The sequence below is a fragment of the Anser brachyrhynchus genome, assembly GCF_964034855.1.
Source record: "Anser brachyrhynchus genome assembly, chromosome: 2".
Classification (NCBI taxonomy): domain Eukaryota; kingdom Metazoa; phylum Chordata; class Aves; order Anseriformes; family Anatidae; genus Anser; species Anser brachyrhynchus.
Genome location: NC_137695.1, coordinates 115,358,745 through 115,373,333, shown reverse-complemented (window position 1 = coordinate 115,373,333; position 14,589 = coordinate 115,358,745). Strand labels below are relative to the sequence as shown.

Below are 14,589 nucleotides of genomic sequence, written 5' to 3'. Positions count from 1 at the left end.
CAGTTTTGCTGCTCTATTTTTATCAACATATTTTTAGTTTCCTTTAAAAGATAACTAGATAAAATGCATGTAATAATTCTCATTCAGTGCTAACATATATATAGAGAGCAACTCTTTGGATTCAACTGAATATAAAATCATATTTAAGTGAGAAGAATGGATTTTAATGACTGTTTTGTATTGTTTCTTATGAAAACGTATCCTACTCTGTAATCTTACTATGATTTATTCTGTTATAAAAAGTAGTTTAATTTACCATTTATTGATCTGATAATCCATGTAGTTTGAGGTTCACCATGTATGCTGAATGTAAAGGGGAGCCCGTATAGATCACCATTCATGCTCTTTGCTGTGATGACCACTGATGGGGAATGCATACATACTTTCCTTAATGCTGTATTAATAGTTGGGCAATTGTCATTGACGCCTTGCATTGTAAGCACAATGGTGCCAGTAGCAGTATACTGAGGAACCCCTGTAAAAAGAAGGTATTTGTAATCAGGAGGCAATATTGATACTATAAATAATGCAGTTCAGGTGGGAAAAGATGGAACGGGAAAAAAAAAAATGTACAAAGAGTATTTTATTTCAGACAACTTAATTTCTCCATTTCTCCAACAGACAACTGTTTTCTTACCTCTAGTAATAGCCAGAACCTCTGCTCTGTACTGCCCATGGGATACATAGGAGGATTCCCAGTCAATAACTTTGTTCAGTGTGATTTCACCAGTGTTTTGATTGATTCTGAACCAGGCACCTGGATCACGTCCTATACTATACCTGTATTTGTTTAAAGAAAAGTATTCAGAATTATGTTGAATATGAAACAGTACAAATGCAGACCTAGTTATGTGGGTGGAATAAATTATTCCAATTAATGTGAACTCCATATGGTATAGTGATCTGCTATATATTCATTTTGCAAGTAATGTTTGTCACTTTGGAATATTTTTTCTTTAGATTATGCTAGATGCCATTGTATTTTAGCCTTTTCAAACAAAATTCTTGTAGATGTCCAAAGATATACACCATAAAAAATAATTGTCAACAAACGAAATGCATAAAGTTCATTATATTTTGAAAGTGCTATCATAGTCTGAAAGTAAATAAAATCTGTCTGGTCCCTGTAAAGCTTTAACAGAACCTTTGATAACATCAGTAGTTAAATCTACAGCTCTTCCTACAACATACTGTGCTTGTATATGGTTGTATTTGCTAATATTTTTGTCTGTTTTATGAAAGCTTTTCAAACCTTGTTAAATTGGGTGCATTTATTTCTACATATGTTAATAAAACAAATTATTCTTATTAATTAACTTCCATGAATTTCATCAGAAATAAATGTCAAACCATTTTTTTTAAACTATAGAATGACCTATTAGTGACCTCTTCTGTTTTGATTGTATAATATTCCCCTTTATTGTGGTTTTCTGCTTGCTTTTTTAGATATGCAGGCAGATTCTCTTTCTGTGTTCTTAAGTTGGTTTATAAAAAATCTGTTTTGATTTATTTAAATTACAGATTGAGAGAAGAATGGTATCTTGTTTGCATTGTGCACAAGGCTAAGGAAAGTAGGTCAGGAAACAAAAGCAATCATAGCATAAGAACTTAGTATTCTATTTCTATTATTCTATTGCTATTATTATTATTATTATTTTCCTGTTATTTTACAGTACCCTCTGCAAGCTCCTTTTCTACTTCTTTGTCTGGAATAGAGAATACCTCTTCCTAATCTCATTGAAATCTCAATTAAAAGAATTATTCCATCCAGTAGGTTAAGCAGATCAGAGCTTACACAACATTGGTTGCAGTAGTCCCTGTGTCCTCATCGAATGCCGTGTATGTTCCCACAACATAGTTTGCCCTCGTTCTTTGTGATACAAAAAAGATAATTGAAGATGGATTAAACCTTGGAGGTTCAATCACATTTTTTACTTCTACTATGAGGGGTGTTCCGATGACTTGGTACTGAGACATAACAGAGTGGTGGAATTCAGCTCTGTTCCTGACACCGATACTCAGTGAGTGGGTTCGGATATGTTCATAATTCAGTTCCTAAAAGATAAAACATGGAAAATCAGAAAATAAATAAAACTTCCTGGACTTTAATCTTATTTAAATATTTTATTTTAAATGGTTGAGTGTCATTGTTGTTAGTGATATATATATATTTAACAATTAAAATTATTTTAAGATGATTATTTCAACAGCTGAATCATATTATTTATCCATACCTTAATTACTTTAAGGATTCCTTGATTTGTAGCTGGATCTGTAACAATTTCAAAGCAATTATCTTCATTACCAGATATAAAGAAAAACTCCGCTAACCAATTGTCAGTAAACTCTTCATCAGCATCCAGAGCTTGTATTCGTAGCAGTTCGGAACTGAGTGAATTTTCTGAAATAGCTGCTGAAAACTGTAATGACAGATAAATATCTATTAGCAAACACTGATGTATGTAGTGTGAGGGAGATACAGCTGACCACAGAGAATTCTTTGAAAAGTGCTCTTCCCTCAGTTAAAACTATAACAGTAAAATAAATAAATAAATAAATAAATAAATAAATAAATAAATATGTGTTCTGTGTAAATTGTGATTCTGGTTGCAGATCTGAAGAGCTACGTCACCTCAAATTTTTGCAGATGCAGCTTAGCAGAAATGGATTAGTGCTTTCTAATGATAATGTTGCTTTTGATATTAAACACTTACAGAGCTTTGAGCAAGAGTTGGGAAGTTGTCATTGACATCAATAACTTTCACATGACAGCTACAAAGGGACGAAATTCCATCTCCAGCTCCATCCCGATCTGATGCCTTCACAACCAGAGTGTAGCTACTGTGTTGCTGTCACAGAAAGAGAAATGACCATGTTACAAGCATCTGCACATCTTATAAACTACAAATACTTATGTCGTGCTACTGTTTCCTAATACGGGAATTTGCCTTTTATTTTAACATATATAAAGAAATGCATTTACCCTTAAAAAAAAAAAAAGAAAAAGAAAACACACCTTCTCACTCTCTCCTCACTCTCTCTTTCTCTCTATTTTTTGTCACTCTCATAACATACACACACCATGACATCATGTTATTTGACTTTGGAAATGTTACCTCTCTGTCAAGATAATTTGCCAGATGGAGTTCTCCAGTAGCCTTTTTCATAACAAACATTGGTGGGCCTGAAGGTTCCTGACTCTCTATCTTGAAGGCAATTTTAGAATTCAAGTTATTAGGTTCATCTGCATCTGATGCAATTATTTTCATCACCAGTGTGTCTAAGAATAACAATTAAAAAAAGAAAATCAGAAAAAAACTGTTCTGAAATCAGAAATACCTGGTGTATAAAAATGACAGAAAGCTATCTGTTTGTTGACATTTATAAAGAAAATGGAAGTTTAATTTCCTTGTACTAATTATGACTGAACGTGAGTGACTGTAAAATGCATTACAAATTAAAGTCAGATGGAGTAAGGTAGATTTTCAATGAACTTTTTAAAGTCACCATAGGGAATATGTAAAAATTGTAAGTTTTGAGCCTGAAGATATTCACAGAAGATATCTCCACAGTTTTAAATGAGAATTTCTAGAAGGTAGGACATGAGTGTAACACACTCAGTGTTATTCTCATGTTTAATGATGCTTGCAATGCTTTTGGTAAAAAGAACCATTTTAGGTGTTTAAGAAAGGGCTTGTTTAGTAATATTCTACTGCAACTTCAATACTCAGGCTGAAAAAAAAAAAAGTAATTTATATACCTTCACAGGAAATAAATGTAGTTGTAATGTTATTATTATTATTTAATGAGAAGAAATGGACCAATTTTAAGTTGTCACATCTAAATGAATTTCATGATGGTACAGTTAGGAACTAGAATATTCAGCATTGGTGTGTGGGAGGAAGGGGGAAGCACTGCTGTTTAATTTTAAGCAACGATCTTGGGCCCTACTCCAATAACACTCTGAGAAGCATCTCCTGCTCCTTCCTCTGCAGTAGCCTTGGGAAAAGTACGTCATTGCCTAAAAAAAAAAAAGTCGAATGAACACCCCAGGTTTATATTAACTGTACTATGGGATCTTCACTAACTTTACTATGATAGGCAATAACATAGCTACTTACTGTCCATACTGCATTCTTCAACAGCTCCTGTAAATACAGATTGTGCAAATACAGGAGGATTATCATTTATATCCAGAACTCTGACTCGAAGTTCAAGAGGTGGTTCCAAATCTATACCCGTCACTGAGTGTTTAGCAAAGCAGCGTATCTAGATAAAGAGATTTACTCATTTTAAAACCAGAATTGAAGGAAGCAAAGCTACAATCTGAAACAAATGAATTAGAGCATTTTTCTCCTTGTGCTCCCCCTGCACCACCCTGCATTCATCATTTTAAAGGAAAGATAAAATGGGAGTACTTACAACAAATACTGGGGTCACTTCCCTATCTACTATTGCTGTTATATTAATGTCTCCTGTTCTCGGGTTAATAACAAATATTCCATATGGGGCACGATCAATTCCAACTCCAGAGATGCTGTATGTGATTGGATTGTTTTCTTCACAATCTGATCGAATCTACAATAACACAAAATATTATTACATAATATGATTTATACCAGTTTACTGAGAACATCTGCAGTGTTTTCTTTTTTCTATAATTAGTCTCCTTAAAAAAATCTGTATAAGTTTAGTCTTCCTCCTAACCACATTTCACAAGATTCAATTTATAGAACAAGTTGAAGGCTCTTCTAAAAAACAGGCAGCCTATAGCTATGTCTGCCCTTAAATACTGGACAGGTTTTCTCTTTCCTTTAAATCTTCTGGTGGTGAAGTGAGGATGTTAGGGGAGAGAAACTTCCAGGAGTATTACGCTGTGGCTGAAGGGGTATGGACGGGGGGAGAAGAATAATCATAAAATCACAGAATATCCTGAGGTGGAAGGGACCCACAAAGATCATTGAGTCCAACTCCTGGCTCCACACAGGACTACCCAAAATCTGACCATGTGTCTGAGAGCATTGTCCAAACACTTCTTGAACCCCAGCAGACTTGGTGCCGTGACCACTGCCCTGGGGAGCCTGTCCCAGTGCCTGACCACCCTCTGGGTGCAGAACCTTTTCCTAACACCCAGCCTGATCCTCCCCTGTCCCAGCTCCATGCCATTCCCTCAGATCCTGTCCCTGGTCACCACAGAGCAGAGCCATTGCCCCTCCGCTCCCCTCGTGAGGGAGCTGCAGGCCGCCATGAGGCCTCCCCTCAGCCTCCTCTGCTCTGGGCTGAACAAACCAAGGGACCTCAGCTGCTCCTCGTACGTCTTCCCCTCCAGACCCTTTACCATCTTCGTAGCCCTCCTTTGGACACTCTCTAATAGTTTTATGTCTTTCTTGTATTGTGGCACTCAAACTCTTTGCTCTGTTGTCTACAGGAGTCAGGCATCATCCTTAACTTGCACTTGTTCAGGCATTTCTCAAAGTGAGAGAGAAAAGAAAAATATCTCAATCTAGTACAGACACTACACAATAAAGAGACTATGGTTGGAGCTCTCCAGGAAGGGGCCTGATTGCAATGTTCTAGGAAGCCTTTGATCACTACTCAGCAGTTTTGTGGTTTCACATATAAGACTGTCAGCAGAGCTGGAAATAATGTCCCATTTTTCTTTTATTCTACATTCCTTGCCTTGACTAGTCTAAGCAAATGTGCTCTTAAATTTCTCTGCTTTTATCTTACTTCAGAAAAAGCTTCCTTGTCAGTGAACAATTCTGCTCTGCTTTCTACTTACTCTGGCAATTGGATTCCTCTTAGAATTATCTTCTCCTTCTCTACAAGCTGCAGCAAATTTTATCCATTCACGTTTTTGTCTTCTGAAGGTTTTCCATCTTGCTGTTCCATTTTCACTCCATTCTTTTACCTTCGACATAGAGTACCAGTATCATATGACCACCAACCTCAATACATTTGAAATTAATTCAGACATATAGAATTTCTCACAATAGGGAGGAGAAGAGATTTATAGAACGTGTTTTTTAATACATCTGCATTTTAATACAGTATTAATACTGTATTTTTAATACATCTACATTTTAATACATCCCAAACTCTAACATTGTACATGTGTACTTTAAAAATATTTCTGCATATGAGATATTCATATAGGTTTAGGAGAATTTCTGAGACGATGAGCAGGTTACTATTACCTGTAACTGTTTATTATGTAAATATGTTTTCAATCTTCAAGTTCAGAAATAAAACTTGAGTATTTTCCATGTCATTTTTACATTGGTTACATTACATTTTATCAGAAAATTGGTTTCTAAAGAAATATATATTACCTCTACATGAAATCCTGTGCTGAAATCCAAGAATACCTGCAAGAATGATAAGATGATCAGCATATAAACACACAGGATATAATTCAATAACCAAAACTTGGCTGCTATACATTACTAAATTGCAGAGCAGGAGCAGTATGTTTTCTGAAATCTATTGTAATAACATATCTAGGTTGTAGCTGAAGGATTTCCATAAATTACGTTGCACCATTCCTTTATTTTTCTATATATATCACTAATTTTTGAAAGTTAATGCTTTTAAAATTATTTCTGTCTTTCAAGGCACTTTCAGTTTGAAGAGATGTGCCATACAAGTTATACCTATATCAAAATGCAGCTTTCACACAGACTTTTACATTGTACCATCTCACCTGAAGAAAGAAATGATTGCAATATTTGTTCTCAAGAATGTGTATTTTATTCTTTGTTATTGTTGTTGTATCTTATTTAGAGAGTCCACAGTAGACCTGTAATACTTCAATATACAGTTTAACCAAAAGGAACAAAAAGTTTTCTTCAAACATTTCACTGAGGTTAAAGAGATTCCAGGTCTAATGGAAAACGAACTGCAATCAGGCAGATTTTCTTGGAGTTCAGTGGGCTTTAATTTGAAGTCTAACTATGCAGCTAAAGACTCAAGTAAATATTGTTTACAGAATCAGATGCAATGAGTAAGTACTTTAAAATCATAGAGATTCATCAATTTCTTGATTAGCACAATTTAAAAGGAGGCACGGTTTAATTTTCTTGCTAGATAAATTGTGACAATAAAGCTCACTTGGTCAATGTACCTTTTCAGAGCACTGCTTTTGATTTAGGATCTACCTTTGCTCTCTTCAGATATAAAGGTTGAAGAACATGGGATCTGCGTGACTGGATTCTGGCTTCATTCATAATTGGGAGAAAACGAAATATCTAGGTGACTCAAAAAGCAATGCAGTTTGTCTTTTCTCACCAAACGTGATGAATGGTTGTAGTTTTCAATTTTCCATGTTTTTGTAATTTCCCAGTGCAGTTCAAGTTTTGTTTTGTTTTGTTTCTTGGTCTGATGTCTTTTGCCTGGTAGATTTTATGACAGATATTGCATGGGTATAAAGTGAGATGACTTTTCCGTTTGTAGAATCTTTACCTCATGGGACTTTCCACACTTTAAACGTACTGCATTGTTGTTTTATCAAGGCCAGAAGATGAGCACAGACTTTTTTCCACTTATTTCATATTAAAACAATCTTTTACATACAAAAGACAATTGAACAGCACCTTCAACTTCGTTTAAACAATGTCTCTAGTGAACTGATATTCCCAAAAACATTCATTGAAACCTCATGTAAAAGCTGCTTTAATGTCTGTGAAGGAGGGTGTTTGGGCTGTGGATCTACCTCTTTTTTATATATATTACATTTAAATTTAAGGGACAATTCATAAGTAATATGAAGTACTTACTCATATAGTACTTCAGTAACTATACTGAAATACTGAAGTAAGAGTAAGTTTTTTTTTTTTTCTGATGGTTTCTTTGAGCAAGCTGTTGACACACATTGTTAAGAAAAGTTGTCTGCAGGAAAATCACTACAAAGTTGCATTAGGTCTTTGGAAAGGAAACAGATATGTTCATATTGCATTCAAAACATCAATACAGTTTTTAATCTGAGTTTATGTCTTGGTGACCGTTTAAATCTTTGGCTGCAGAATGGGATTCATATGAGTCATTACTCACCTCAGAGAAGGCAATCTGCAATATCAGACTCATTTAAACTGTGGAGTGGTTTCACCTCAGCAGAACTTAAACCCTGTGCTTTTATTAAACCCCTTGTGGCTTGGGAAAACATGGCAGAGTAGAAGTTGCAGATTACACCCTCACCAGAGAGACTGACTGAGGAGGTCCACCAGAAATGGCACTGATTCAATGTTTCTTATCAGTTGATCCCACCTGCACAACAGAGACTCCTTTGGCAAGTACAGTGAAATTCTCTCCACCCTTAGGCAGAAATCTCTTCTGGTATGCAAGCAAGGAATTGTCTTGACCTAGAAAAGTATGGGTATACACCTCCTAATGCAATACCAGTGAATCTTGTCTGCTGACTGTATCCTATGGCCTATTCTGTCATTTAACAGTGAAACTAACACATCACATCTGGTCATGCCACTCTTGTGTTTAACAAGGCTACCTGAAAAACTGTGTTGGGCATCTCTGTAAAGAAAAAACTTGTGGAGAATTCTGTTCTTTAAGGACATAAATATTCATTAAAAAACTTGATTTCAGTCTACAGGGAGTTCTGCTTCCAAGCAATGAAAATATCCTTTTTACACTGGAGTTTCATCCATTGGAGCACAGATAATGGGAATGCCAAGAATTTGTTCATCAGTGATGTTGGGAATTGTAAATTAAGGCCCAGTATTTCCACATTTGTCCCTTACTGACAAAGGACCCTGCTGCTACATGCTGCTAATGGAAGCTCTTTAAAGAAATCTTGATGGTTTTGAATCCAAAGTCCTTAGTACAGTTTGTGATGCTTCTTGAAAATGCTGATCTAATGAACTTGAGGTCTGCATTCAACAAGTCTTTCTCAGTTACTGCTGTATTATAGGAAGGAGGGCAGGCATACACCATATGAAGTTGTCTCATTCACCAGATAAACCTAGACAATTTTGAAGTGACATCTATCCAACATGACACAGGGATGAAAAGTCCTCTGCCTTCCTAACGTTTTCTAGTTCTCCACTAATATCAACAGTTAGAAGGCTCCCCCCCAACCCCAGCTGTCTATTTTTAACATCTGTGTGATGCAAACTCTTTATCTAGTGCTATTTTGAGTGGAGAAGTACATTTTGTCATCTGTCTGCTAGCAGCTAACTTTGGTATTCTTGTAGATAATGAACAAATTTCCTTTCTAAACTAGTATCTGAGTGCCTGCATGCAATACTTTCCATAGATTCAGTGCTTAATGATAATTAGAGCAATAGAAAGCACTGAAACATGTGAGATGCATCTTAAGGACGTTGGGGCAGGCAAGCTGATCGGAATGAAACCAAAATTTCCTGTCCTGTTAGTCTCTGAGAGATCGTGAAAAAATGGAAACTCTGCTGAGAAGCTAGAAGCTAGTTGCACAATCTGTTTCTGGTGTGGACTAAGAGAGGTGCAAGCAGAAAACATATTTATTGTTACTGTCACTCTCACAGTAGCCTGTCTGAAAGCTTGTATTTTTTTCTATGAACCTTGTGTATAAAATGATGCCTTAGAATCACACTGGATTTATGCTGGATTTACTCTGATGTAACTGGGAAGAGAATTAGGCCCATAGGATGTGTATAGTTCTTTGCACCTTCAAAGCAATTTGCAAACAAAAATTAACTAATCATTAATTGACTGCTAAGCAATATTATACGCAATTATGGAATCCTCCCTCCTCCACCTACTCATATCTAAATGACTGAACACGCCTGTAACATCTTCCCAGCATTATTCATATGGGATCTGCTTCTCACTCTTTGAAGTCAACAGCGGTATTGTTATTGGCCATGATGGGAGGAGTGCTGAGAACTCACATATATTATGAGTCATCAGGGTGCCATGGTAGCTCTGGTTGTGTCAGCGTTTCGGGACTTTTACATCTTACTCAGCCAAGCTCTGTCTAGCAAAAGGTTGAAATAATTAACTCTTCTCTTCATGCTTTCTGCACCTCTTTGAGAAAAGATAAATCAGTGCATTAAATAATAAGAAGCACACCTGAAATATAAGATACAAACTCATATTTTAAAAAGAAGCAGTATGATCACATTTAAATCAAAACAAAGATAAGTTTTTGTCTGTACTTTTCATTTTTGCAGGTCACTAATGAATGTGCTTTCACTTTTAAGGGGATTTTTTTCAGGGTAATTTTTCATTTTTCTGTCAATTGTTTTTGTAATTCTGCAAAAGTTAGGTGCTTCTGCTGCTTCCTGTCTTAGGAAGTGAAGTCAATATTTTGTATTGCACCTGGGATGGAGGACCCACTACTATTTCAACAGAAATATAATAATGTTCATGTCAGTCAGAAGAATAAATTCTAAAGTTGTATTTATTTTAAAATATATTTACTCAAAGAACTAACCACTTTGACAATGTTTCCACTGAGATTGCTTCTTTTCTACTGAGAAATAGAGGACAAGTCATACAGAAATAATGAATTTCCATACATTATCTGAGCTTAACCGTTAGAAAAATGAATAGAAAAGTAATTTCAATACAGGGTGTAAGCCATTATCATTCAAATTTTAGTTTTTCAAATTAGACATGCTCTAATTGTGCTCTTCTCAATAAATATCCTCAATAAAACCAGAGTTCTAATATGGCTTAGAGTGCTCCAGCTGCAAATACACATTTGCTTAGGGGCCATTTTTACTCAGGAATGTAACTGCAAACTTAAGAAACTCATCTTGTGTGATAATTTCTGGTGCAGAATTGCTTTAGTTTCTGTTTCTATAATATATATTTTTTCTTCTGCAGAAGGGCCTGCAGTTTTCTGGCTAAATCCTTGCAGATATTTGGTATGCAAGTGCAAGTAGATTATTTAGCCCCTTAATATTTTTATATGCAACCAAGTTACGAGTAGGAGGTGTAACCAGAGCCTAACAACTGGAAAAAAAAAAAGTAGATAACACATGGGAAAATGTAGCCAGACAAAAGTGCATATGAGAGATGTGGTGAATTTAAAATTATTAACAGTCACCTGATGGCTGGGAGGTGGAGAGTCATACCTGATCAAACAGGTTATTTCCATAAAACGTGTCTGTGCAAGTACCACAAGCAGAACTCCCTTACTCATGAGAATAACACCTTTGAAGTCACATGAGCAAGGGTTGCAGAATCAGTCCCACCAATGGTGAAATGCATATGGAAAATTATTAGTTTCAGAGCTCGTAAGTTTTCTTTTTCTGAAAGTGTGCTAGTGTGCTAAAATATGTATAATTCCACAGCCATTTTATTTGATAAAACTTATTAACAATATACTAATCAGACGCACTATTGAGACAGGTGATTTTCATGAAAGATTAACCAAGCTGAAAGCCAAGAGTGTTTCTGAGAATGCACTAAAATCATATACATAATTTATAATGTAGTTATTCTCTACGGTTTGCCCATCAGCTTTCTGTACAGTGCTGAAAGATGCAGTTAGGCTGTACAGGCCACCATAAACACTGCTGTGCAGGAAAGCACACAACAAGAACAACAGTTGTTTCCTCTGGGTAGTAAAAGTTCAGATATTTGGTAATCATCAAAATGTAGTGGCAGTTTTCATAGTCACTCCTTTTTCTTGACATGCCCTAGTTCAGTCACAATCATAATGATAATATACTGAAAGAATGAAAATTGCTCCAGAGTTGACAAGAGAAGATAAAGCAGTAAAAGCCCTTTTGAACAGACAGATTTTAAATACAGTACAGCAAACTTTTTCACTTTTTCCTTTTTTTTTTTTTTTTAATTTTTTTTTGAACTTCAACTCATCAGGACTATGCATCACCAAGTAACAGAATAAAACAAATAGTCAGTAATGTTATATAAAAATCCAGCACTGGTAGCATCATGCACGACAGGCCAGTCCCACAGATCTGCATGCTGCATTAAACAAGCTGAAACTCATCCGAACCATAACTTGCTTTTGCCAAGTTTTGACATTGTTTGCTTGGCAGCTGCCCTGCGCTGCTTAGTTCTACTTTACTGATTGCCAAACTGTGACTGTTTAAGCCTTGGGATTTCATACGCTCTAACAACAAACCCTTCTTCCCTGACTACCGCATTTCCAGAGGTGACAATAATAAGGATTTAACAAACATTTGCGCTTACTAATACATTGTGTAAAGTGAAATACACTAAAGGGTACAACTATACTCTAAATTCTAACTTTGTCAATCTTTAGGGCCTTAAACCTCTACATAATTTTAAAAGAGCAGCACAGATGAGTGAGAAGAATCCGTGTGAAAATCACAAAGCAGGAGTAGAAGGGCATCCATAATTCTTTTAAGTCCATTCTCAGTAATTTCTGTGCCTTGATGAACACACTGTACAACTATTCCACTTGACCGTACCCACAACTTTCCTTTTACAGTAAGAATAACAAACCCAAAGTGCAACACTTTCATCACGCATTCACTCGCTGAGCACATGGCTGCTCTGACACAAATGCACACTACAAGGTAGGAATTCTTTGTAATGTGAAATCATGGGCCAAGTCTTGATTTTTGCTCGGCTACAATCTTCACTAAATTTCATGGTTTTTTTTTTTTTTTTTTTTTTTTTTTCTTGAATGTAGCCATAAAACTCATTCAGCTCTGAAGCTAATCAGTTTACGAAATAATATTTGCTCTCCATCTTCCCTCAATCAATCAGAAAAATAAAGACATAGAAGCAAATATTATCCAATCAGTTTTTTGGGGCTTTTAAAAAATATATAAGATTTTTATTAATAAAAGCAACTCCTTAAACTGTCCCCATAAACAATATTAATCTGAAAATTCATGCATTAAACAGAAAGTCATATATTAAGCATCAAAAGACTGCAAAGTCATAATCAGAAGAAATGTTTGCCAGCATTTAATGAAAACCTAAGCTACTATCTTCAGAAACTGAGTTTAAAACAATCTCAGCTTTATTTCTTTGTGTTAAATTCACGTTTATTTATTTATTTTTTTTCTACGGGGGTGTGAGAAGGTCAGGTTAGTTTACACTGTGAAAAGTAATGGTCTGCTGAGGAGATTCAGCTGGCATAATCATAAAGTTTACAAATATTGTTTTAAAATTTGACTTACCAATAAAAGGAACAGAAAAGCAGCTGTTCGGTGAGGGAGCCAATCCATTGCATCTGACTTCTCGGATACAAGTCCAACTGAGTTATGGTTACAGGTCTATTCCTTTTCCCTCCCCCCCCCCAGCTCTGATGTCTATGTAAAAAGACACTCGGTAGATGTCCTTATACTCAGCCTTTCAAGGTGTCTCTGCCTCCCTCTGAGGGAAGAACTGAAGATGCTGTATAACAGAGTGTCTTTCCCCACCCCAAAATCCTGGGCTGGTCTCACCTGAAACGCTTGACAACATCATTATTGCTTGCAGGTAAAAGCTAGGAGACACACCTTAATGCTTATTGCACTGAAACCCTTTGTTGGATACAAAAGGGTACGTTTTAAAAACAGAAGGCAAGCTTTGCTCGGAAGATACTGAGTGATTTATAAATTACTCACAACATAAGGAATCATTAAAATGGTAACTTATCATTGCTTTAAATGCAGTTGCCAGTTTTCTCCTTACACCAAGTATAATAGAGGAACTTCATGAATATTGCTGTGAAGATCATGGACTTGAAGAAATGATTAGTCTGAGTTAAAATACACGTCCATTTGTTTACTGTAGGTGAGAAGTCAGCTCTATTCACATTGTCAACGGAAGTGCAGTACTCAGAACAGAACAGGTTGCCATTAAAAAAAGTAACATTAATTTGAGAAAAAGAAAAAAAAAAAAGTGTTTTCTTCATTGCCCCACAAGAGTATTCAGAAGCAGAGAAAGGAGACTCTGCTTTCACTACCTGCAAAGTCTCCTCATGCCATACCTCTCCCTTCCTATGGGTTGTGCTGTTGCTGACACAGCCGGCATGGAAATGTACACATGCCTCCAGAGAAACTGGAGAGCTGCTCAAACTGACAGGCCGTGGAGTGCAAAAGAAGGATGTGCTGCACAGTTCATTTCTGGCCTCTTTTTGGATGTCACGAGAACAAATATGTGTGGGATGGAGAAATCGTTGCTCATCAGTGTACCCCTTTGCTCTGCACTGGAGGCTTTTTAAGTGCTTCCTTGCATCTTTGGGAATTGCTCCATGACAGGAAAGATAAAGGTGGGCATCTGCTGTGCTGGTGGACCTGTGAGAAGGGTGCAAGCTCTGTCCCCCAAAAGTGCAATACAACTGGCATTCTCTTGCTCCTTGAACCCACCAAGGTGCTGGGCATGTCCCAGGACTAATCTTAAGCTGGGAAAAGAGGTCTCAGCTCTTCTGGGGCTATGCAGCTGCTATCAGGATGAAGCCCCATGCTTCTGCTGGGAGCATGCCATATCTACATGCCTCTTTGCATGGGTGCCTTGCAGCCTTGCATCTGGCTGGGGCTGCCAAAGCCTATCACACACCTCCCTGCTGCCACTCAGCCTTTGCCACTGAGCACAACGTGCCTGGCAGTGAGTTGGTGAGGGAACTGGGACAGGAAATGTTAAACAGATACCACCTGGAGTTTTCCT

The 14,589-nt window shown here is 36.5% G+C and overlaps 1 protein-coding gene across 1 annotated transcript in view; it reads right to left on the bottom strand.

The window, feature by feature from the left end:
- Positions 1-13,327, bottom strand: part of LOC308190715 (uncharacterized protein) — a 63,020-nt gene extending 49,693 nt beyond the window's left edge. The window contains exons 1-11 of the mRNA XM_080582371.1: positions 13,119-13,327; positions 6,333-6,368; positions 5,783-5,911; positions 4,423-4,578; positions 4,122-4,269; positions 3,117-3,280; positions 2,715-2,849; positions 2,235-2,420; positions 1,796-2,055; positions 638-780; positions 257-475 (exon numbers count right to left, since the gene is read on the bottom strand). Of these exons, the coding sequence (XP_080438497.1) occupies positions 257-475; positions 638-780; positions 1,796-2,055; positions 2,235-2,420; positions 2,715-2,849; positions 3,117-3,280; positions 4,122-4,269; positions 4,423-4,578; positions 5,783-5,911; positions 6,333-6,368; positions 13,119-13,166 (1,624 nt within the window). The 5' untranslated portion in view covers positions 13,167-13,327. The remainder of the gene's footprint in view (positions 1-256; positions 476-637; positions 781-1,795; positions 2,056-2,234; positions 2,421-2,714; positions 2,850-3,116; positions 3,281-4,121; positions 4,270-4,422; positions 4,579-5,782; positions 5,912-6,332; positions 6,369-13,118) is intronic.
- Positions 13,328-14,589: the final 1,262 nt, after the last annotated feature.